Source organism: Poecilia reticulata, linkage group LG20 (assembly GCF_000633615.1).
Source record: "Poecilia reticulata strain Guanapo linkage group LG20, Guppy_female_1.0+MT, whole genome shotgun sequence".
NCBI classification, from domain to species: Eukaryota; Metazoa; Chordata; class Actinopteri; order Cyprinodontiformes; family Poeciliidae; genus Poecilia; species Poecilia reticulata.
In genome coordinates, this window is record NC_024350.1 from 19,527,576 (window position 1) to 19,551,505 (window position 23,930).

General features: G+C 37.6%; 2 protein-coding genes across 2 annotated transcripts; both read right to left on the reverse strand.

Annotated features, from left to right (window-relative positions):
* Positions 1-2,558: 2,558 nt before the first annotated feature.
* and1 (actinodin1) lies at positions 2,559-15,103 on the reverse strand. The gene is made up of 7 exons (XM_008396479.2): positions 14,369-15,103; positions 13,985-14,070; positions 9,307-9,351; positions 6,973-7,118; positions 4,946-5,347; positions 4,060-4,314; positions 2,559-3,977 (listed from the first exon to the last, which is right to left on the reverse strand). The coding sequence occupies exons 2-7, from the start codon at positions 14,049-14,051 to the stop codon at positions 2,997-2,999; spliced, it is 1,896 nt and encodes a 631-aa protein (XP_008394701.1). The 5' UTR covers positions 14,052-14,070; positions 14,369-15,103; the 3' UTR covers positions 2,559-2,996.
* A 2,220-nt stretch (positions 15,104-17,323) lies between these two features.
* Positions 17,324-23,698, reverse strand: cops9 (COP9 signalosome subunit 9). Its single transcript, XM_008396480.2, has 3 exons — positions 23,494-23,698; positions 22,682-22,754; positions 17,324-17,490 (listed from the first exon to the last, which is right to left on the reverse strand). Exons 1-3 carry the CDS (start codon positions 23,554-23,556, stop codon positions 17,453-17,455), a joined length of 174 nt encoding a protein of 57 aa, XP_008394702.1. The 5' UTR covers positions 23,557-23,698; the 3' UTR covers positions 17,324-17,452.
* Positions 23,699-23,930: the final 232 nt, after the last annotated feature.

The window sequence follows — 23,930 nt, forward strand, 5'->3', positions numbered from 1 at the left end:
TTGCTACGTTCACACTGCAGGCCTTAACGCTCAATTCAGATTCTTTTTTGTGAAATCTGATTCACAATTCCAAATATTTGAGACTTGTATGTGAACTGCAAACGACCTGGTAGTGTCCCGCATGCGCAGTAGAGGGCGCAGTAACGTCACACAGAGACCATGCTGAGTGTTTTGCCCGGTTTTGCCAACCACAGACATGTCGATGTTGCCAACTAAAAAGAAGAGCTCAGTGTTTGCGGAAGTAAACATGGATGCTAACGGTGGAGCTTAGCTTACACATTAGAAGTTGTCCAACCGAAACCAGTACATTGACAGCTTAATCTTCGTTATCGTTCGCCATGTTTGTTGTTTTTCTTCCCGCTTGTTCGTATCAGTGCGCAGAATAGTGACGTTTGTCGAGTATTAATGACCAGTGCCTTACAGACTCGGATAACATTTGAAAATGTACACGAATCGGATTTATGACCACATTTCCAAGTGACCTGGATCACATTTCTAAAAATCTGATTTGTGTTGTTCAGAAAATAGCAGATCCAGGTCGCATTAAGGGGAAAAAAAAATTTGGGGTCACTTCGGGCTGCACTGTGAACGTAGCCATTTGTCAACTACAGTTGTGAAAATCTTACTGTAACACATCTGATTATTTAAAATGTAACAAAGGCAATACAAAGAACTTTTGAAGCATTTAAGAATCAGTAAAACCCCATGAACAGCAGACTTTAAAGGTCAGCTGTTATGTTTAACATGTCCCAAAATATAATGGAGAATTTTCACACCATTTTTAGCTTTATTCCTCAGTATTCTGACCATTTTTAAAAAAAAGTTTCCTTTAGTGTTTGAAACACCTCTGTTCTTGGTTTTATAACCGCTTCTAGTAGCTGTTTGATTGAAAAATCTTACAGTACATGTTAAATATTCCCAGCTATATTATATTTGATGTTACTTGTTGTCAGATTTGCTTTTATCTCAACTTGGCATTTCCCCCTCAGTGCCACCAAGAATGATGTAAAGCAGCTCCTCCTGTTCTTGCTGCTTTTAATGGTTCCTAAGACCAAATGCAATTTGCCCTGAATTCACTTGCTGCTTCCCAATTTAGTTAATGTATCCTTCTGAATGGATTTGGATTGAATTAGCACCGTAATAAACAAGAAACCGACTCTGATCCTGCTTTAAGAGCAAATGAAAGAAATTAGGATGTTTATCACAGTAAGCATTAATCGGTTTAACTGTCAAATCCATTGATTATTTGGGACTTTCTATTAGTCCTCCAGCCAATTAATATTGATTTAAGTACCTTCAATTATGTCAGATGAATTTTAAATGTTTAATTACATGTTTTTAAAATGCCAATTGAGAAAATCGTGATCAGACTAAAACAGGTGGTGCCAGGATTTACTGCCTTCATTCATCCATCCACCTTTCTCAGTTTAAACTCAGTGATAATAAGCTGGGGATCCAGTATTCATCCATCCATCCATTTTCTTGCACCCTTGTCCCTTAATGGGGTCAGGAGGGGTGCTGGTGCCCATCTCCAGCTAAAGTTGTGGGCGAGAGGCAGGGTCACCCTGGACAATTCGCCAGTCTGTCGCAGGGCAACACAGAGACACACAGGACAAACAACCATACACACACACATTCACACCTAAGGACAATTTGGACAGACCAATTAACTTGACAGTCATGTTTTTGGACTGTGGGAGGAAGGGGATCCAGTAATTTAACAGACACCTTATGTAAGGAATTACCCTTTTCTCTCTTTTTTGCAAGTTTTAAGGGGACCTTTCAGGCAAAATTCACATTTGTGTGCTTTCTTTTGGGTCTCAACTGCTTCTAATAAAAGCCAAAGCACTTAAAGGGTCAGAATTATGCATTTCTAGGCAATTATGCATTTCTAGGCACATGGTTCTATTTTATAACATAATCAGATAACTATGTTAACTTTAGTTATTAAAATGCTATATATTTATAACATGAGTTAAAAGAAATTTGTCTTAATGTAAGACCTTGAAAATGGGGCTATGTCTTTTTAAGAGGCTTCTGCTCTTTCTGGCACTCCGCCTTCATCACAAGTCATCACAACATGGCTCCTCTATTAACCCTTTTACAACATTTTTACCAGCGTTTCACTGAAAAGTAGTTTCTATAACAAGTTCCTATAACAGTTCCATCAGGTTGTTGCTAATTGCTCCTGGCTAGTTTGAAGGAGCTGAGTGAGGGTGTAACCATTAAGGGTCCATGATTGTTTTTCTGTTTTTGCCAATTATTTTTTTTTTGATCTACACTTTGTTTTTTTGCTAAATGTGTAAATCTGTCAGTTAATGTTGTATTTCTTGTTTTAAATGTTTGTTTTTTTTTACCTCTGCTCCTTCATTTTCCAGTGAAGAACTTTGAATCATGTGAGCAACTGGACAGGGTCTGTAAAAATTAACGTATCCAATTAAAAGCCTATGAATAAGTGATAATTAAGTTAAAGGACCTAATGAAAATATGCTGCTTAATTGGTATCCATGCAGTTGCTGCAAAAAGTTGCTGATTTCCTCTAAATAAAATGCACCAAATGATTCTAGAGTGTTTTTCTTTTATTGGAACATTCAAATTGAAGAACTTTTTTTTTACAAAATTAATTACTGATAGCAACAGATACAACTTTAAAAGGTTTGAAGTATAGATTGAGCAGTAAAATTTAAGATAAGGAAATAGTGCGAGAATGAGGTTGAAGGCAGAAGGTAGAAAGTGAAGGTACTGGATAGGCCTGAAGCACCTAAAGTCATACAAAGCCACTGATTTTCAGCATCGTTACTGAGCGTGCTCCTGCAGCCGGAGGTTATATCTGGACGTCATGTGCATGTTCTTGCTCATTTGCTCTACAGACTTGACCCAAGTCCCATTTCCTGACCAGTCAGAGCTGGTTGCTTGCTGCATAAGGCGTTCGAGGTCTGAGCACTGTGAATGCTTGGGACCGTGTGTTTAATGTCCTTTTGTTTTCACCTGCACCTTTACTTCTTGCGGTAGTCGTCTGCGTAGGCTCTGTGGTCGTCCTGCTCGGGGAAGCGGTCTCCGTAGCTCCGGAGGATGTCCTGCAGGCTGGGCGTGCCCTGCGACTGAGGCTGGTAGGCCATATAAGGCTCTTCCTGGCCGCTCTGGTAGGGCTCAGCCTCGTACTGGTCTTGTCCGTGTTGCTCAGACTCTTCTGTTCTCTGACTGCGGTCCTCCTGAGTGTGGAGTTCAGGTTGGGGTTGCGCTGGTTCGTAGCGACGCAGGCGGCAGTCACGGTCGTACTCCGGGTCGCAGTGAGGGTTGTCTGGCTCCAGGACGCCTCTGCGGTCGCCGTCTATGTTCTGATGGGGTTGGTAGGGATCAACAGGGTAGGGAGTACGGCGAGGAACTCCGGAGTGAGGTTGGCTAGGTCTCACTGGGAAGCATTCACGGTCATAACCAATGTAGCAGTCGTAGCCCTCTTTGGTTTTACCTGGAGGTCCGAGAGAGTGACCCTCCTCCTGGGGCGGCTCCTCATAACTCGGGTTGGAAAACGGGTACTGCTGCCTGGGTGAGGGAGGACTCTGACGATTCATGGCTTCTCGGACAGCAGAGAAAGGGTCGTTAGGGTTAGACTCAGGAGCAGACATGCGTGGAGCGTATGGGTCATTATCCTGAGCTTGAGACATGAACTGCCGAAGAATGTTGTACGGATCGGTAGACTGAGGAGCGGCTGGGGTCGGATACTGTCGGTACATTGCGTACGGATCTGTAACTCTGTTAGCATTAGCATAAGCATCCCTAAACATGGCATAAGGGTCATTCTGCTCAGCTGGAGGAGGAGCTGCGCGAATAGACGCTGCTTCGTCTCGTTCATCGCCTCTGTACTCCTGTGGGGGGGAAGAGAATCTGGTGGCAGTCAGAGGATTGCAGTTGTCTTCATAAAGAGGGTTGCAAGATCCAGGACCAGTGTGGGCTGAAGGGTTGGGAGCACGAGGTGCCTGTAGGGCCAGATAAGTAAAAAGTTTAAAGTGACAGCAGATAAAATGTCATGAATTGGCAATATATTGACAAAAAACATACAACAAGAGAGGCAGCATGGGAACAGTAAGGGTCCCGGAGAGGATCACAGTTGGAGTACTGATGGTATAGACCAGAAGGTGCCTTTTGAGCTAGTTTAGCTTTGCAGGCTGGGTCTTTCTTGGGGTCACAGCCCAGGTGGCTGTATGATGGTAGGGGTCCGGGAGAGGCACGATACCCATAGGCAGCTCTGAGGTGGTACTGCAGACACTCAACGTCATCTGAAGAGCAGATACGCAGCAGCTCTGCCTTCTGCTCCTGAAAAAACGAAAAACAGAAACAGACACGTCGTCTCAACGCAAGAAAAACCAGCTTTATGCTTTTACTTAATGATACAAGATTACACTGGTTTGTTTTCTTAGAGCCAATTAAGCTAAAACTCAGCCACTTTCAATTACCAAACTTCTACTTTAAAGTGTATCTAAAACCCCTGAGAAAGTAAAACTCTGCCCCAGACAAATTTTGTACAATTCCACCTAAGTGGGTGGAGCTAAGAAACACTGAGGGCTGTGGCCAAATGTGGGGTTGAGTGGAGGGGTAAGCAGGGCTATGGTCAGGAGGAAAAAAGCACATATTTGGTAACTTTCCAGACCCCTCTAGCGACTTTTTATCAAAAAAAATTAAAGAAACTGACAAATCTAATGACTTTAATCTGAGTTGTTAGTTTTTATTGAGTCAAAGCTCTGCAGCTCAGCTCAGTCCTGAGCAAGAAGCAAGTGTTACTGTGAGCCCCTCCCACTTCCTGTCCTGCAGTCAATCTGACTGTCATCCATCCTTCAGTTCGTCAGAGCAGAGGAGACTCTTTCCACTCCCTGTTTACATTGCAAATTAAAAAAAGTTGATTTGGTGGGTTAGTTACTCTGTCCACATGATTGAAAACACATCTTACCTTGGTAAGGAAGGACACTGCAGATGGAGCGAAGTAATAATGGGCCGGCTCCTTTGACTGAGCAGCAGCACGGACATATAAAGGAGCGGGGGCCTTGACTGGTGCTGCGGGGGCAACAGGGACCACCAGGGGCAGATAGGGGCTCTTACCCTGGACTAGAGCCATATACAAGCAGTGAGTATCCTTGGTTGGGTCACATGTTTTTATGGGGGCTGGTTTAGGGGGCTCTGGTTTGGATTTGGGCCGGCCTGTGTAAGACGCCACACAGTTGGGATCGCCAGAGTCGGCGCAGGACTTGTATATCTCCCCCAAGTGGCGCAGGTAGGCCTTGTAGGAGCGGCGCGCCTCGGCACGGTTCTTGTTCTGGAGATAGGCCAGATAGATCTTGTCCATTTCCTGAACCTGGAGGTGAAGGGGGTTATTAGTGATTAGTTGCCTCTACTAGCTTAAAGTACAGAAAAACAGTTATATAGATGGTGTTTAAATCCATTACAGCATGAAAATATAGCCCTGGTTTTGTTACGAGAGAATTATTTTGGTGTGATTGGTGATTGAGGCAAAAGGTCCTGGGTTCAAATCCTGGCTTTGCGTCCCACAGTCCAAAAACCCGATTCTTATGTTAATTAGTGCCTCTAAGTTGCCCTTTGTTATGAGTGTTAGCATGATTGTTTGGCCACTGCGTAGCATGCCTCTCGGCCACTGACCGCTAGAGATAGTCACCACCAGTTTAAACTCTGAATTGAGTTTCTTCTGTAAAAATATGGCTGAACTACAAAGCTTGAAACAGTCTGGGGTTTTCTGAGTGATTTGCCAATATTCCATTATTGTTCATCAGATGTTCTAATGCTCCAAACTGCAAGTTGAATCTAGTCTCTTCCGGTGTTGTGTAGATATCTTTATACTCTATTTGAGTCATATTTCTTTTACTTTTCTCTATTCTCTCTGATGTTTTCTAAACTATTACATCACAGTTATTTGCTGTGGAACTGTCAATGTCATGGACTTCAGATTAACCAATTTTGCAAATTCACAATTTTAATTTCTCGCAGCACTTTTGTAGTACAAGCTCAAGGATACCAAAGCTACAGGTGGATAACTCAAAACATTTGGTTTTGTGTGTATTAACCCAAACAGTTCAGTACACCGTCCATCAGAACTTCTTCACTGTGCCTCAATAAATGTTATTTTTCTTGTAAATGTTCCCACATCTTTGGGGAAAGTCCTTTTTATTTGCATGATACAATTCAACCTTCGGCAATATCAGGAAGGATTTACCAAGAGATTTCGTCTGACTGCAGATCAATATGGAAAAGACAGTAAGATGTAAATAACACTAAAAGTAACTTTATTCCAGATATGAATTTATTGTCTGTTGTTTTTGCTTGCAGTAGCATTGTGCCATCTTGTTAGCGCTGTGAGCTGGCTGTTAGCTCCTTGATGACAAAAGTGTACTGTTTTGAATGGTATTGTTACATAAATAATTTGGCTTAACATTAATGTCATAGGGAACACATGATCCAAATTTATTCAGTGATGTTCATGGCACTAGCATTAGCTAACTCGCTAACCCCGCTAAGGCCTTACATTAGTTAACATTTTCTGGCTCAAACATGTCAGTCTTTCGTTGAAGACATTGCTAAATAATGGCATCTATTGCTATCTCCAAAAAATGGCTTCCACTCTATAGAGCTTAGGAACGTTCTTGAAGGGGGGCGGGGCCTGAAGTGCCTCATTTGCATTTAAAGAGACAGTACCAAAACGAGTTGCTCTCAGCCTGTGGAGCTACAATAACAAGAAATTCACACCAAAGCATCGCAGTTCCACTTTATTTAGACAACTTAATATGAAAAAAAGGATTTAAAAGACATGTCCACTTTAAAATGACTATTGAAAACGGAAACACACTTGGAAATTTTAGGTGTTTTGCAACTGTAATCCTTTAAAACCTTTGTGAACCTGGTGCCCATAGCCGGCAGGTGTGTAATGCAGACAGCTTCATTTGTGTGTGTGTATTAGAGCTGACTCACTGCCTCCTGGTTGCCGTTGTCTGTGAAGTACTTGTACCAGGCCCAGAAGTCGGAGTGCTGTTTGTACCAGCTGATGTTCCTGCGGTTACGGATCAGCCTCCTGTGGGAAGCTGCAGCTTCTGCCTTTTCCTGGATGCTTTCCCCCACTGAGGCCAAGACACAGACAGGAAGTCATGGCTTGGGAACCATCAATATTACTGTTATTGCTGGGATTTTATGCATGTTGTGAAGAAGAGCAAGATAAATAAAAGGAACAAACTCACTCTGATACACCTAAATAAAATCAAGTGAAACCAATTCCCTTTAGGAGCCACCTAATGAGTCCAGCTGTGTGTAATTACATCTCAGTATAATCATGCCGAGACGAAGAATGTCTTCTGAACATAGGAGACTAAAAGCCCTCAACCAGATTCTGGTTTTTATAAAAACCTAAACCTTTACCACATTGTTTAAAAAATTATCGCACACACAAGACTGTTTTCAGCAAAGTTTTCTTCCACATGAAAACACAAAAAAACTCCTGATCGTTGTCTTAAACATGTCAAACCCATAGGGGGCAGTGCAAACCTATGTCAGCCAATCAGATTGCTTCAAAACAACCACAACTTCATGCTGGGAATTAAACATGGTCGCCATGTTTATGTCACTGTCCACATAGACATAAAATAAGAGTAGACCCCGCATTGGTTGCTCTGGCGCAGGAAATACGGCGGCCATCTTGGAGCGGTATATCCTCCTACTTTGCTCAATCAAAACAGCAGAAGATGCCTCAGCACTGAGGGATATTGTTGTTCGGATCCATGGATTATTGATGTGAGGGCTTCACAGACAACATTTCACAAGTAGATGGACATATTATTGTGTATATGTTGTGATTGGAATATTACTTTACTGTATTTATGTCCACTGACGAGATACCAGCTAATATTAGCTACAGTGCTTGGTGTAATACAGGGTTCAGCCCCGCTATAAAGGCTAACTGAGATTCTGTAAATCTAAAAAAATTAATTATTCTCTAACATTGACTTAGATTATCTGACACAAGAGCCTATATTAGAAATGAAACAATGTAACATACATTATAAAACGTATAATACGTGTTACAACATTCACCAGCAAAGTTTACACAGGTGTTAAAAACTATTATTTATACTATTATTATTCTTTCACTCTGTCAAAAGTAAGATACATCCCAAATCTTCCGTTTTTGTTTTGAAAGTTTCATAAAGACACAAYGTGAGGAAGAAGAGAGAGATATCTATAAAGAGAGACGGATTCACTGCAGCACGGATGAATCTCGGATCGGATTTTGGACTCAATCTCAGCTGCTGAATCACTGAAGCTAGAACTTGTCGACTGGAAAACATAGATATATCTATATGTATCTATATACATATAGATATAGAAACATGTATCCAATATATATTATTCAGTATTAATCATTATTCATTTGTGCCATTATTAATCATTATTTATTTGTGTTTGTATAGTTATATAAATATGTATTAATATTACTAAATAATTTATTGAATAAATTATGAACGGCTGTGTGCTTTGTAATATGCTCATCATACATCGATATCAGAATATTCCATTCCTATTCTATTGTTATGGCCACTAAGCATATTTAAATATGCTGAACTATGTATTAAAAACATACTTAAATAATACAATTGTTCATAAATGTAGCTTTGATAGATGTTTAAATATGGTTTCCAGTAACAAAAAAGTGTGTTATGATCGATTAAAAGCGCCGATACGTCATTGTGCTGCTAAACACATAACGCTGAGTGGAGTGGTGGACCGCTCCAAGATGGCCGCCCTAAATCTCGTCAGCGACAATAGGCGAGAGCGGTCCATGAGGCGTCTACTCTTATATTATGTCTATGACTGCCCACATTGATTACAGAAAATGACCTGACATCCAGTACAAGTAGCAGTGTTGTAGAAGTAAGAAATACTGCCACCTGCAGGTGGGAGTTAGCATCACTTAAACAAAAAGTTTTTGACTATTTTTGCAGAAATTTTATCACAAAAAATTGCAGTAATCTGTTGATTTTGCATGAATTTGCAAATTTTCAAAAACAGTATGGATGCACTGATGTAACTGAGGAGAATACAGATAAAAATTACTTTGATTTGATTGGTAAAACAACCTAGAAGGTTCCCTTTAGGCGTCCCTCTGGAGTCTATTAGTACTTTTTCATCAATAAGGAATTTTTGCCTAAAAACGAGCTCTTATGTTGCTGAAAAGTTACTTGTAAGTTAATTTTGTCTTATTTCAAGTGTTTGCACTAAGAATTAACAATGAAAGATAAAAACTGACATATTTACCATCTCCTTGGGACTTTTGCAGAATCGGCCCTGCAGACAAGAACGCTGCAAACAGAAAAGCAAAAGTAGATGTCATGTCACATCTAGAAATTAGTTTGGGAAACTTTCCAGGATTTTTAATTTGCCTTTAATGCATCGATAATATGGCATTAAACCTCAAACACTTAGAGGCTGGTATCATTCATGAAGTAGGCCAAAGGTAATTGGCTCAGCCCGGAGCGCTGATTCGGCAGCTCTTTGTAGATTTTATGGGGACGCCTGTAGCATCAAGCCTCCCGCTGCGCGTCCAAAACGCTGCGTGTGCACCCACCCATATTTGTTTGTGCGCACATGTGCATCGCACAGTCTGACCCCCAAACAGCGAAGGGGAACAGCAGAATCAGCTCCTGGTTCCTTTCATCTCTCCGGGGGAAAGGTGTTAATCCCTTACAGAGGGGAGGAGGAAGAGGAAGGGAAAAGAGCTTAAAAAGGTCCGCAGATTCAGGATGACATGGCAGAGGTCCAAAGGAAACATCAATATGTGTTTGGAGTTGAGAAGGTTTGATGGAGGAGGCCAGAAGGTGCAGATAAAAGCCACAACGCTAACAAACTGTTATAAAACTGATGAGTTTTCCTGTGAAAATGACAGATTTTAAGTAATTACCTCTACCAAAAAGAAATCAGAAATTTAATTTACAGCTGAATTACATTAATAATCTGTTAAGTAGAGGTGCACTGGTTTATCGGCGCTGATTTCCTTAATTCTGGGAGATCGGTGATTGACTGATGTTTACATGTGAAGCGGATCTTATCTACCTCAGTAAGCGTCTAAAGATCGACCTCTGAACCGCCAGGTCACGTCTGGACATTTACAGCAAACAACTGTCTGAACTCAGCAACATTTCAGCCAAAAAAGATTTAAATCGGCTTCTTAAGGATCGGTAATAACTGCAACCGGTGCAGCCCTTCTGTTAAATCCACTAAAATTAAATGTTAATTTTGCATAACAGTGTTTTATATAACAATATAATGAGCACCATAACATCTTAAAGTGATTTATATATATATATATATTTTTTTTAACTGAAAAGTTTTTACAGTATCTGAATGTCATATTAAGAGATTGTTTTGACTATTACAATAATTTTCTATGTTTTTAACCACCATTTGATTACACTCACATACAGTTGCTGTAAAAACACTGTCATGTTTACTGGTTTATTGTGCTTTACGTCTCTTAAGACATAAAGCACCTTGTTAATGAAATGTGCCTTACAAATAAACTTATTGTTTAGAAAAGTTTCTGTGATTTAAACAAATCGTTTACAGTATTTTTCTGCTGTGATTTGACGTACAGGAGCATCTATTTTTTACAGTGTAAATGAAAGGGAAGGATAAGTGAAGGTGACTTTGGGTGATGAAGAGGAAGAGGAAGGGGGTGGGAGCGCTAAGAAGCCTCTGTGTATCCGCTGGATTGTTCTTTACAAGCTTGTAAAAAGAAAGAAAAAAGCGAGTCGCACATCTGGAAGCAGTCGGGCTTTAATGCTGACAGGTCCTGATTTTTTAACAGGAGCGATGAAAAGAACCGGTTAAACCGTCTGAAAGTATTTCAAAAAGAAAAGAGGGAGAAAAGGCCGTCAGGTCGGGAGCAAACTGGAAACAGGTGGCGGAGGAGATGAGATGTTTATTTATGGGCGTCAGAGGAGATGATCGAGCCGCGGCGACGACGTGGAGGTCAAAGGTCTCCACCAACAGAACCTTCAGAGGAGCAGCTACAACTTATCATAAGTGTCATTTATGTAGAAGAAGCAGATTTATGTAAACTAAAACACAAAAAACAAGGCCACAGGCGAAATTATGTAGAAAAAACTGAGTAATAAAGAAAAGGATAGAAAGAAAAAGAAAAAAAAGAAAGAGAAAAGAAAAGAAAAGAAAAGAAAAGAAAAGAAAAGAAAAGAAAAGAAAAGAAAAGAAAAGAAAAGAAAAGAAAAGAAAAGAAAAAACTCCAAAATTTTTGTGGGGAAAAACAACAACAAATAAAAACTTTTCATGACGTAAATCTGGAATAAAACTATGAATACAGTATTTTTAATATTCATTTGTTACAAAACCATAAGTGCCTCATCTATTTTGTTATTATTATTTAGTAATAGTAATTGTATAATAATAGTTTTTAATCATATTTATGTACAAATAAATATTTAAATATAATTGACTTATTTGTATTTATTATTTAAATGAATAACTATTTAAACAAATATGTGTTACTTTATTTACAAATAAATATATTTGTATATATTTAGTATTTATTTGCAAATAAATACTAAAAAGTTTAAATACTAATTAAACTGCATTTTAAAAATCATATTTAATTTTATTTAAAAAAATCTCCTTTTACCAAAATCACAGGTGGAATTATTTTTGGTACCTGGAAAAATTTAAATGAAATACATTGAACTTCACCGTACTGTTTTTCTACCAGAGCAGAAAAAATATCAAATGAATTAAACAATGAAATAAATAAATGAATTATATTTAAATAAATAAGAATTTCTCATAAAAACTTCAAAACACGCATAAAAAAACTAGATTTATTTTAACAAAATCTGCAACTCCAGAATTATTGTCACGACTCCTCACACAGTAATAAAATAAAGCAACAGAAGAATAATTATAATTTATATTTTACTTTTTTTGTTTTAAAACTGCTTAGAAACGTTCAGCTAGTTATCCATGACACTCTCCAAAATGGGAAAGATAAGAAAACATTCCATTTAGGTGTTACAGAAGTTTGTTCATGTTCATAAACAGGGAATATCGACATTCAAAGCAGTAAATATGAAAGTTAAACCCACTGGAACCGTGAGAACAAAACAAGCTCAGTTCATCTTAGACGATAAAATATCCAGAGCTCATTAAGCTACAAAAAGCTTCGCTGCTTTGATGTAAAACCTCTAAATTATCACAAATTAAAGACAGAAGAGGCTAAAATGAACCAATAAACTTTCTGCTCCACCAAAACGCTTCAACGAGCCTCATTTACCCCCGAGGGGTTTTAACCTGCTGACGTGACAATTCATCAGAGTCAAAACCAAAAGACGCTTTTTGTCCCTGATCCATAATTAATACAGACCTGATCATTCACCTGTTCCATCACTCCGACAGGTGAGATCTAATTTACACACGGCGCTCCCTCTCATTCTGCTGATGTTGCAATTTACAGGCATTTTCACTTGAATACTCTGATGGAAGATGATGAATAAAGTGGATTTTTACTCTCCTGCGATGCAGAAACACCCTGGACTATTCAGCAGTTTGTTTTAATGAGAAATGCTCCAACTTTTTAAAACAAATAAATCACAAACTCTCTGCTTTTGTATATTAAAGTGAACCTTTGAGATTTGATCAGATTGCCTGACAAAATAACTTAAAACAAACGTTTGTCGTCTTTGAGGCTTTCTGCGCTGCTAGCTGACATCGTAGGAACCTGGTGATGAATTTATAATAATAACAGATTTGATTTATAATCATTCATTCATTTAAAGCTGACATTTAGATGGTGAAATACAACTTCCCTAAACTTTTAATGCCAGAAATCATTGGAGATATTTGCTTCAGAGACGGGTAGAAACTAGTTACATTAACTTTAAAAATATTTACTTTAGGGATTATCTTCACTTTTACTTTAGTAAAATTTCTGGATACTCTACTCACTGTGAGTAACTTTTCTATTAACCACGTAATTGTTCAATTTGACATTTTAAAATGAGTTAGATTATCGGAAATACAGCGATTAAAAAATTGTGCTAGGATGAGATTGTGTTTTGGCTGCAAAACTGCAATGGATGAGTCACATCACCAACAACGGGAAGATACCACTGGCGGAAACAACGAACAAGAAGACAACAGGAAGTAGTAGGAGGATGATGCCGGAGCATGTTTCTAATGACTTATTGAGTTTGTTTTTTTGTTTTGTTTTTTTATTTTCATTTTTGCGCTCATTGGTAATAGAAATGCAGCTACAGACACAAACCAAATGTTTCGTTAAAGTTTTATCAGTTCTATAGTGGAAGAAATTTAACTGGAAAAAAATATTTTGCCTGGTTTTGTTACTTGTATGAATTAATTTCAGTTTGGTTTTTAAACTTTCACGTAGCTTTCTACTTTTATCCATCTGATTATGTAAATATTAATTGATGGTTTTTTACTTTTTTACTTGTACTTTTTTTGTATGGTTAATTTTTTTTTTACTTTTACTTGAGTAATTTTATTATAAAGTATTTCTGCTCTTACTTTAGAAAAAAAATTCTGGATTTTCTACCCACTGAATGAAAAACAAACATGTTTTCACCAAACAGACACACACCTGCAGTTTGTGTTAAAGTTTCATAAGTTTTTTTTTCTTGAAAGAAACTGATCTGGGGAAAAAAAATACATTTTGCCTGATTTTATTTTAATTTAACTTTAAAATAGAAACATTTCCAAATACCTTTCTATTCTGGTCCACCTGATGATGTAATATTTAAATATTAATTAATATTTTGGAGATTTACTCAGTTCTGTTGAAGACTTTTTACCAGATACTTTTTTGCTTCCACTTTAGGGTAAAAGTATATTAAAGTAGTGCTGCTCTGGATGTTTCTGCAGCTGCAGTTACTCATTAAAGCTGAATATTGCAGCACAGTGATGCTGTACTCACCAGGCAGCAGCATCACAACAAGAAGGGAAGTGATCCAAACAGCGAAGCAGCTCCTCCGTTCAGCCATAGCTGGACTTCTTCCACTCCTACAAGAACCACAAAAATGAAGGCTTGTTTTTTTAATTCACTTTGATTTTTTAAGCAAATTCAACCTAGTTGCAATAATTAGGTTGTTAAATGAAACATTTCTCGTCTCTTGCTGGTTCCTGTCTGGACTTGCATGTCACTTCATGAAGTTTCACCAACTTTCGGCCTTTAATACCAAGGCTTTGTCATCGTAACATCAACACCAGGTGTTTTTCCACAGAAACAACCTTTCATCTGCGTTTGAAACCTTGGAAATTACCCAAAACTCCTGAGGAAAACACAGGCTTGGCCTCTTACCTGGTGGTTATTCTGACTCTGCTGCGTCCGTCTGGAGTGGGAAGAAGCCGAAGAGACTCCGGACGTCTGAGTGGTTTGTTTTCAACGGGTGCGCTCCTTACAGACTGCCCAGAATGAACGAAATGGGAAGGTTTTTAACTGGGAACCTCGTCTCAGACACACATGGACCACCTGAGGGGGTCGACAGGAGCCGCAGCAAGATTGGCCCGAGGTTTGGGGCCAATGAGGCGTCTAGCAGGAGCTCTAATTAAAGGCAGGAGAGAAGAGAGCGGGAGGAAAATACATGGAGACGTGGAATAATACACTGAAAAAGATGTTGCTTTTGTTTAATGTACGGCTGCAACTAATGATTAATTTAGCAATCGATTATTCTGACAATTGATTGCCAGAATAATCGATTATTCTTACCATTAATCGTCACATTGTGCAAAGTTTTCATTTAACTACAGAAGTCTTTTTTTTATTTGGAAAACTTTTGCAACTAAATGAAGTTGTAAAGTGCTGATACCAAACAGACAGAATGGTGAATGTTTACAGGTTGAGGTCGTTATTTGTCAATATTCTCAAAAATCAGTTGAACTGCAACAGGTTAGTGGAAAATGACAAAATACTAAAAATGTTTCTGCCCGTGAACTAGAACGACATTATACATAGAAAAATATCAGTACATTTCTGCCAAAAAACTCATTTGCAAGAAAAAAACCCTCAAATTTTGACTTTCATCTCAGAAATTGAGAAAAAAAAATCAGAAATTTCTGATTTTTTGTATGTACAAGAGAAAAAAAACTTAGAAATTTTGAGATTGAGCTTCAAAATTTTCTAGAAAAAGCGAGTACATTTCTGAGCTTCAAACGTCAAACATTTTTGAGAATAAAAACTTTGAAACTTTTGGGTTTGAAATTCAAAAATTTTCAACTTTTCGAAATATTGTGTCAAAGATTTCTTCCTTTTGAACCTCAGAAATTTCCAGATATTTTCTAGAAAATTTTCAAGTTACTTCTAGCAAATTTGCAACTTTTCAAACTCAGAAATGCCCAAAGTTTCTCATGAAAATTTCTGAATTTTTGCTAGCAAAGTTTAGATTTTTCAAAGTCAGAAATGTCCAAATTGTTTCTGGAAAATTTCTGAGATTTTTTTTTTTGGCAGAAATTTATTTTAGTTTATTTTATTTTTTACCTAAAACAGGCCCAGTACGCCCTCACTGCTGATAGACAAAGACTCCTTTCTGAAAAATGTTCTCAAAAGTCAGTTAAACTGCAACCGTTGCAGCTTAGTGGAGATTCATAAATGACAAAATATTACGAAATGTTTGTCAACAATCTCAAAGCCTTTTTAAAAAACACAAGTGGCTTTGTGATGACCAACGATCCAAAACAAGGAAAGAAGAGATTAACAAGAGGGCAGAGGTACGGAAAAACAAAAAGAAAGTAATGAAGGGTGGTTAGGAGCCACATAAGCAGTTTTTAGGGACCTCACGGCGCCGAACCACAGAGGACGTGCAGAAACAGGCACAGCTGGTCCACATATGAGGACGCTGATAATCTACAGTTTCCTCCACAGTTAAAGTCTGTTCAGACTTGCAGCCTCGTAAGAAACACAGGTACACACACACACACACACACACACACACACACATTGCAACCAGAACAGACGCATGATGCAACATCACCATATCTAATAGACGGGAGGCGATAATCCAGTTTTGATGAGTTTTAGAGCAGCTCCAGATATTACTGTATGATTTTTTTTGAGAGATTTTTAACTCAGAGATGAATATTACGTCCATGCAGAATTTGATTTTATCCCAAATAAATCATGTTTTAAGCATTATGTTATAGTAGTTTGGAGAATGATGCATTTTTCTCACTATTTCTTTGGATGTTTTCAGGGGTTTCATGCAAATATCCAAAAAAGACACTCTTTTCTAAAAAAACAACTTTTTCTGTGTAACTGTCTAATGAATGAGTTAAAAAGCTACAAAAATCAGTATTATTAGTTCAATGACGACATGGTTTATTATTTGACTTCATGTTTGCTGAAAAAAAAAGGTTTTACTTAGTACAAAAACAAACATTAAGTGGAAAATATCACACAAAATTCACATTTTGCCTGTTTTGTACTTCCATTTGGGTTTCTACTGCTTCTGAAAACAGAATAAGTGCTTAAAAAACACAAACACCCAGAAATTTTGTAATTAATTTACATTTTTTGGTTTCAAAAGCTTCAGGAAGGTCACAGATCAGCAGGCACTGCCCCTCACCTAGTAACCCCAGCCCGTTACCTAGCAACCTACTCATCACCTAGCAACCCAAGTAGAGCCTCAAGCACGTTTGTTCAACTATTTTTACTGCTGTATGACATTACTCAATTAGAACTAATTTTAATTTAATAAATCATTAATCTACCACTTATGAGATAATTTACTACTTTCGGAGTATATTAATTGCTAGTTTTTTTAAATGTAGCTAGTCTTCAAAAGTTTTGTTTTTCTTTCTTAAGCAGTTTACCTCATGTATAAAGGATCCTGTAGTAACTGCCTGTTTCAACTTTTTTGGGGGAAATTAAACAAATAGAAACCAGCTTTATTTCTCCGTTTCACCCTTTAGATTTTCAGGAGCAGCTTATCTTTTTGTCCACATCGACTTACACATAAGAAAGTCCCTGAAAATTTGATTCATTCAGACAGAAAACTTCTAATTACATCTGAAAGAAAACAGAAATCTATACGTTTTAGGATTTCCTTATACTTTCCCTTCTCATTACGCCTTCAGAGTGTTTACAGGCCATGTTAACACAGATCCTTGTGTGTAATTGTGTTTGGTAACAGATGGTCCTCATAGCCCACAAACCTGCAATTGGAGCAGATTGAATCACGACAGAACGAAAACCATACTCATAATTTCCTCCAAAGCTGGAATGTAAGAGACTGTGAGTATTCACAAACACCTGGTTCACTCAGTTTTCAGTGGAAACACAAAGACTTTATTTATTTTAATAGCATACTTAATCACCAATGTGAGAGTCTGTACAAATAAAAAGAGAAATTAAAGGCAGTTTTGTTCATCTGTGTTGTGTACGCTGTGATCACTGCAGGTCATCGTCGTCGAACAGATCCTCAAAGTCTGAAAACAGGAGGAAGAAGGAAAAGAGGAAGAGGAGAGAACGGCCAGGTTAGGATGAGTCCAGCTGTTTTCCACCAGACCCCTACCATTCAGCTAATTATTCTGAAAATAATAAATGTGGGGGTTTTTTTTCTTCTCCCACTCAAGCTGAGACGTTCACTTTAAATGAGCTAAAACTTCCCCCTCAATAAGTGAACGAATACAGACTGGCATTGATCCAAAATGTTTTTGTCTCAACTTTGTTTGCACTTAAAAAAAGACATAATCAAAACAGCTTCTGAATCCACCCACACACTTTTCATATGGTTATATAACCTCAAACAGAAACGGAGATGTTTTCCTTTGCAAGGAAAAGATTAGTAACCCTTATGATTGAGACAAAGCCTTGAATACAGGCTATCGGCTGTTTTTATTTTTACAGGATTGAATTATAAATTAATGAAGTGTTTAAACTCAATCTTCTGTTGGTGATGTTGTCCAGTTTATATGGAAAAATCTTCTGTCTGGTTTGTCAGGTTGATTCAGTAACAAAGTTAATGTCATTTATATTTTTATATTTTTGATATTAGATCCAAACCAACCAAAAAATAAATGAGGTGGATTTGTAAATTCACCTGTTCCTGGATTTTTCCGTGGAATGTAGCTCCAAATTATTTGTGAAAATTCACTTTTTTTGTTTGTACAGCAAATCTAAAATATTCATTTTGTAATACTATTTTTCAATTTTTGGATAATGACATCTACATTTCTCATGATGAACCACATAGAGACACAACTTAAGTCAGAAAAAAAAACAGATTCTGGCCATAGTGCCAATAAACACTCACTTATAATTATTTAACATATTTCTAATAAAATGGAAATAAATGTTTTTTGTCATTTATGTTTTATTGACTAATAATTTCATACATCATAATTAGACATGAATGAACAAACTGCAACATTAATACAAAAGAAAATAAAACTATATAATAAATTAAAAGTAAAATTAGATAATTACACAAAATCAAGTCTGACATTTTGGACAGTTTTCAAAACCATCCATCCATCCAAGTTGATAACTCCTTTTACATTTGTAACAGGGTTTTATTTTAACAATTTTATAGAAGTTTGTGAAAATTTGTTTATTTATTCACTGACTGTATTTTGTTTAGTCAATAGGTTGTTTCTCCAGACATTTGTTGGTGTTTTAAGTTCTGCTACGCTGCTGTTGGCAGTTGGTGGTTACCATAGCAACAAGTAACCGACAGCTCTCTCATTACTCTCTTTTTCTGTTGCCGTCGGTAACTGCAGTACATATTAGGGTCAGCTCTGTTTTTTCTTCACAAGTACTATATTTTTGACATATTGTAAACAAATTTAATCATATACAATGTTTCAGGAGTAATTTTGTCATATTTTCTTTATGTTTTTAACTGTTATTATTATTAATGTGAATTTTAGCTACATTTAATTTTACAAATGCTAACTGCTCTGTAGTTTGTTTAGGGTTACTTATTGTATTTTATTTAATGCATAGGACTGATGTTAACCACCAACTTGATTTTCTCTTTTGTTAGAATAAATACAGTGAACCTGAGTGAGTCTGTTGAGAAGTCGGCCATATTGGACCTGAGGCAAACATAGAAGAGTTACACATTGTGATTTTCTGATATATCTGATATATATATTGTTATATATAACAAACTAATTAGTTAAACGAAAATGACTTAAAATTTAAACCTTCCAGGGGTATGAATAATTTTGAGCTTACCTGTAGTTTTTGCAGGTTTAAAACTGGGTTAGAACCCATAATTTGTCTTTTCTACATGCAGCTTCATTGACCGTTTTATGGTGCTCAGCTGACCTTCTACAGAGACCTGGTGGTAAATGTCAAATCATCTCCCAACCAGACAACGATTTGAAGTATCACCACTACGCTGCACATGGCAGGCGGCCCAGATGCTACAACCAAATGTTATTAACTCACTCTGCTGCAGCCTGATCAGCAATCTATGTAACAATGACCCACTGTGCCTTCAGCTCATCAGAGGGAGAGAAACGCACTCTGCAGCTCCATTTATTCTGTATATTAATGTCACATTCAGCAGATCCAACCAGCAGGACGTAAAGCAGGGGTGTCCAAAATACCAAGGGCCAAAATCACCGAGTTGAAATTTCCTCAATTAGGAAACACAAAAATAATGTAAATTATTTCTCTATTGCCAGGACAATAAAAAGAAAACATAATATTTGACCTTTACAGTCATTTGACTTCTTGGGAATATTATTTTCCATTTTCTAAATCTATAAATTGTTTTAAGTTTATTCCCAGCAACGAAAATAAGAATTTTCTTCTACAAACTTTGATGCATTTAGCCAAATATAATAAAGTCTGCTTTTGAGCAAAACCTCACTAAATGTTTCTGGCATGACTTATGAGATAAGTCATGCCAGAAGGATAATAAAAACAGGCTAAAGAAATAAAAAAAATATTTGTGTTGTACTTAATGTTTTCCATTTAAGATGATAAAAACTTGCCACGGAAAATCTCATCCTAGAGAAATTACAAAAAGTGTCACAGGGTCAAACTTCTTGAATGCGGTCAAAGGGCCGCACAAAATCAATCCAAGAGCCACAAATGGCCCCCGGCCCCACACTTTGGACCCCTCTGACTTAATTAATACCTTTTCTGAGATGAATTTGCACCTCAGTGCTGCTTTTAATGAATCCGATCACAGGACGCAGATGTTCATCAAAGGTGTCAGAGAGTTCATTAGAGACATTTATAAAATGATTTTCATTTACAACTCCAAGCTTTTTGAAGTTTTCTAGACTTTTTCAAGGAGTTTTGATTACCCAGTGGACATTTAAGCGCAAAACATTGATCTTGTCTGGTTTTAGTGATCTAAATTTTGTTTGATCCAATACCTCTAAATAAAAAGTAGAGCAACTGTGTGTAATTTAGATGTTCTGAGAGGTTTGGAAGACAAAGTTAGAGAACAAACAGCATCATGAAGTCCAAGGATGAGTCATGGAAGAGGTTCTGGAGGAGTTTAAATCTGTTTAGTCCACTTTAATTGTCTAGAACAGTGGTCCCAAAACTACGGCCCGCGGGCCGGATTCGGCCCGCCGCCACATTTGGTCAGAATGGTCAGCATTCAGATTTTTTTTCATATATTGTATTTTCCGGTTTATATGTGGATTTTTCTTCAACCACCAGGGGGCTCTTTAGCAGGAAGAGTGTCCTGTAAACTGTGGGTGTTTTGTTTTGCATGGCGCATTGCTGCCATCTGTTGGACTTTTAGGGAACTGCTTGATTTTTATGTTATTTAATCAGTACGGTTGTTTGCTAGCGGTAGAGCAGATGAAACACACGTGTTTGTTATGAATGCCGCATTCCAGGTTTCCCTCAATGAAATATATACTAGTCAGTCGCAGTGACCGTTTCACTAACGGTTTTTGCCCATGTGCTTTCTGGGTAAAAATCCATCGAGAACCCCCCCCTTCCCCCACTGAACAGTTTCAACCTTCAACCCCCCGCCCCGTCAACAATTTCCGGCAGCGCAGGTGATAAACGTGTAACACATTTTCTGTTACAAACTGACTCCGGCCCCCCACCAGAGAAGGGAAAAGTTATGTGGCCCTCACAGGAAAAAGTTTGGGGACCACTGGTCTAGAAAGTCCGCTTCATTTCTGGACTTTCTAGAAAAGTCCTTCATTTGTGGACTTTCAGAACACCTAATTGAACTCTGAAACCATCGAACCAAAGAAGTGAATCTGGTCCATCTAAAAACCTGTCTTGGTTCAATTAAAACAAACTCTGGTGCCGTTTGTATGTGAACGCCAAGTCGACCGGAGACTACTCCCGACTACAGCACAGGGCATTCTAGGTAAATACAACCAAAACAAACACGCTAGTTTAGCATTAGCAGGAGAAATGACTTGTGGTCTTTTACCAAAGACAAAAGAGAACTTCTACATTCTACAGTCGCTGCTCCATTTTTATTTACATTTTACGAAGAAGAAAATTGCGTTCAGTGTCTTCTTCTGAGATTTTTATGTTGTTTCCTTTGTTTGTTCTTATTTCAGCACCCCCACAGGCGTGGAGGGGAACAGGTTTTCCAGAGAGTTTGGTAAAAACGAACCTCTCCAGCTGAAAATGTAACAAATGTTGCAATTTTGGTTCCCAATCAAATCAGAACCACTGGACTATCAGGTGAGAAAACATCCAGGATTAGGTCATAAAACAAACTTTGAACACCTCACAGCTCTGTGAGATGTTTTAGGTCGAGATGTCGCGTTAAAAGTTTGAGGTTGTAACTTTACAAATGTGGGAGTGTTCAAAGGCTGCAGATATGGAATAAGCAAACTAATACTAGCTAAATCTACTTTTTCAGACTTTCTAGGAAACCCAGCTATAAGATGAAGGGTTTTGAACTTGTGCTCATTGATAAAGCAGGTGAGGCTTTTATTGAAACACCCTCCATAGAGAGAGTTTCTAAGTGTGCAGGCATTTAAAGCGGCTGACTGACTGAGGCGAGGCGTCCCACTGAGTTTTAGTCTGAAATCACCTATAAACTCACTTTACCATGCAACAGCATCGTCTTTTTAACAATCAGCTCTTTTTCTTTCTAGGTCATGTGCTGCTGAGCCAGAATTGTTCATCTGGGAGCCAGCGCTGCAGGACAGAAAACAGATTAGCTGGGTGTTTTTCTGTGCTCCACCCGCACGTTAGCTGCTGTTCAGAGCGGGAAGCAACAGGACTTTTTCTAAGGTTAATGTGAAACAACAATGTGGTTCAGGGAACAAACTAGATTACAAGTTTCACATTTCCTTGGAGCTTAGCATGCTGGTTTCTACCTTGGAGGGGGAAATTTTCTTAAAATATCATGGGAAAGTTTTAGTTAACCTCTTTTTCAGTCAAATGAAGCTGCTAATTTAATTTTAAATTGCCTAAGAATCACTTATGTGTAACATTTCTATTCATTATTGTTAAAATTGTACTACGAAGGCACATCAACAGAGGCAAATCAAATTATTTGCTTGATAAAAGAGCAAATATTACCTACACATCTCTACAGAACAAAAGAAATAGTCTCAGGTTTTCTTTAAACCATCTCTGATGTTTGGAAACATTTTAGGAAGAAGAACTGAAGTTCAGGTCTGAACAAGCTGAGTGGATAGTGAATAATCAAGCTCAGTGTCTTACCATTAAAGAAATCTGAATGAACGGCTTTCTCGTTGGCTGCTAGGTCCATCAGCAGGCCGCTGCTGCCCCCTGCCTGTTGACACACAGCATTGCATTACTGTACATGAGCGGAAAACTGAGCAAATCACATTTTTATTTGCAGGAAAAGCTGATGATTAATAGAGAATGAAACCAACTATTATATACAGTATTTCAGTAAACTTTTTTAGGTACGAATATTATATATATTTATGTTTATTCTGACAAAATAAAATAGAAACATGTGGTTATAAAACACTTCGTTTGATTTAAGGGCTAGAGAATGTTGTACAACATCTCGACAGATCAGAATACAATTTAAACGTTGAGTTCAATAACTGAAATATAAAAAGGTAAAACTAATTTCAAATGTATTTATTTTTTAACAGTTTTGATACCGTTTCGCTGAAAGAACAGATTAAAATAAGTCATAAAACCTTAATAGAAATAATAAATTAGGCTTATTTATTTGTTGAGAATTTTTGTAAAAAGAAAACATACAAACTCAATTCCTTGTAAAAATGTTGAATAGAACCAGAAAATAAAGCAAATCAGTTTACATTACTTTTTGGATCTGCTTAAATAGCAGCAGTCTGGTTTGTTTATGGTAAAGGTGAATGTAGACTTCTTTATTAGGTTGTAGCTGAAAATATTTTTAGTATTTAGAAAGACCGTATGCTTTAAAATTTGTCTCACTGTTAACGCAAACACGACAGAAAATAATAAAATGACAGTTTAATTATTGTTAGCATTAGCACTCATATTAGCATTAGCTGTTTAGACTTTAAACCGACCTCGTCCAGGTCCACGTAAGGTCCGGCTCCTTCTGGAAACATCTCGTCCACTGCAGGCTTCATCTTCTTCTCTTTTACTGTTTGTTTGTTTGTTTGTTTTAACGCTAAAATCGTTTAAAACCGCTCAGTTTGTTAATAGCAAAACTGGCTAACTTCCGGCAAGCACAAAACAAGTGTGTGACTCTTATTTGAGTCCGCCTTAAACGCTTGCCCGTCACATTCATTCCGCTAACCCAACAATGAGAAACAAAACAAAAATGAAGAGGATATCTTAATTTTACCTCATAATTAAGATGGTTGAACGGAATTAAAATTCATCTCAGTACAGACAAATAATAACAATGCTAGTAATGATTACTATTATTAATATTTTCATAAGTAATAGTAATCCTAGTATCATTACTACTAGTTTTTTTTGTCAAGTTATTGTATCCAGT

Coding starts and splice junctions, on each gene's coding strand:
- and1 (XM_008396479.2), bottom strand. CDS start 14,051: ATGGCTGAACGGAGGAGCTGCTTCGCTGTTTGGATCACTTCCCTTCTT. Junction 7,119..9,306: donor GCAAAAGTCCCAAGGAGATG/GTAAATATGTCA, acceptor TCTTGGCCTCAG/TGGGGGAAAGCATCCAGGAA. Junction 3,978..4,059: donor CCCATGCTGCCTCTCTTGTT/GTATGTTTTTTG, acceptor CTGGCCCTACAG/GCACCTCGTGCTCCCAACCC.
- cops9 (XM_008396480.2), bottom strand. CDS start 23,556: ATGAAGCCTGCAGTGGACGAGATGTTTCCAGAAGGAGCCGGACCTTAC. Junction 22,755..23,493: donor CTTACGTGGACCTGGACGAG/GTCGGTTTAAAG, acceptor GTGTGTCAACAG/GCAGGGGGCAGCAGCGGCCT. Junction 17,491..22,681: donor TCATTCAGATTTCTTTAATG/GTAAGACACTGA, acceptor TCCTGTTTTCAG/ACTTTGAGGATCTGTTCGAC.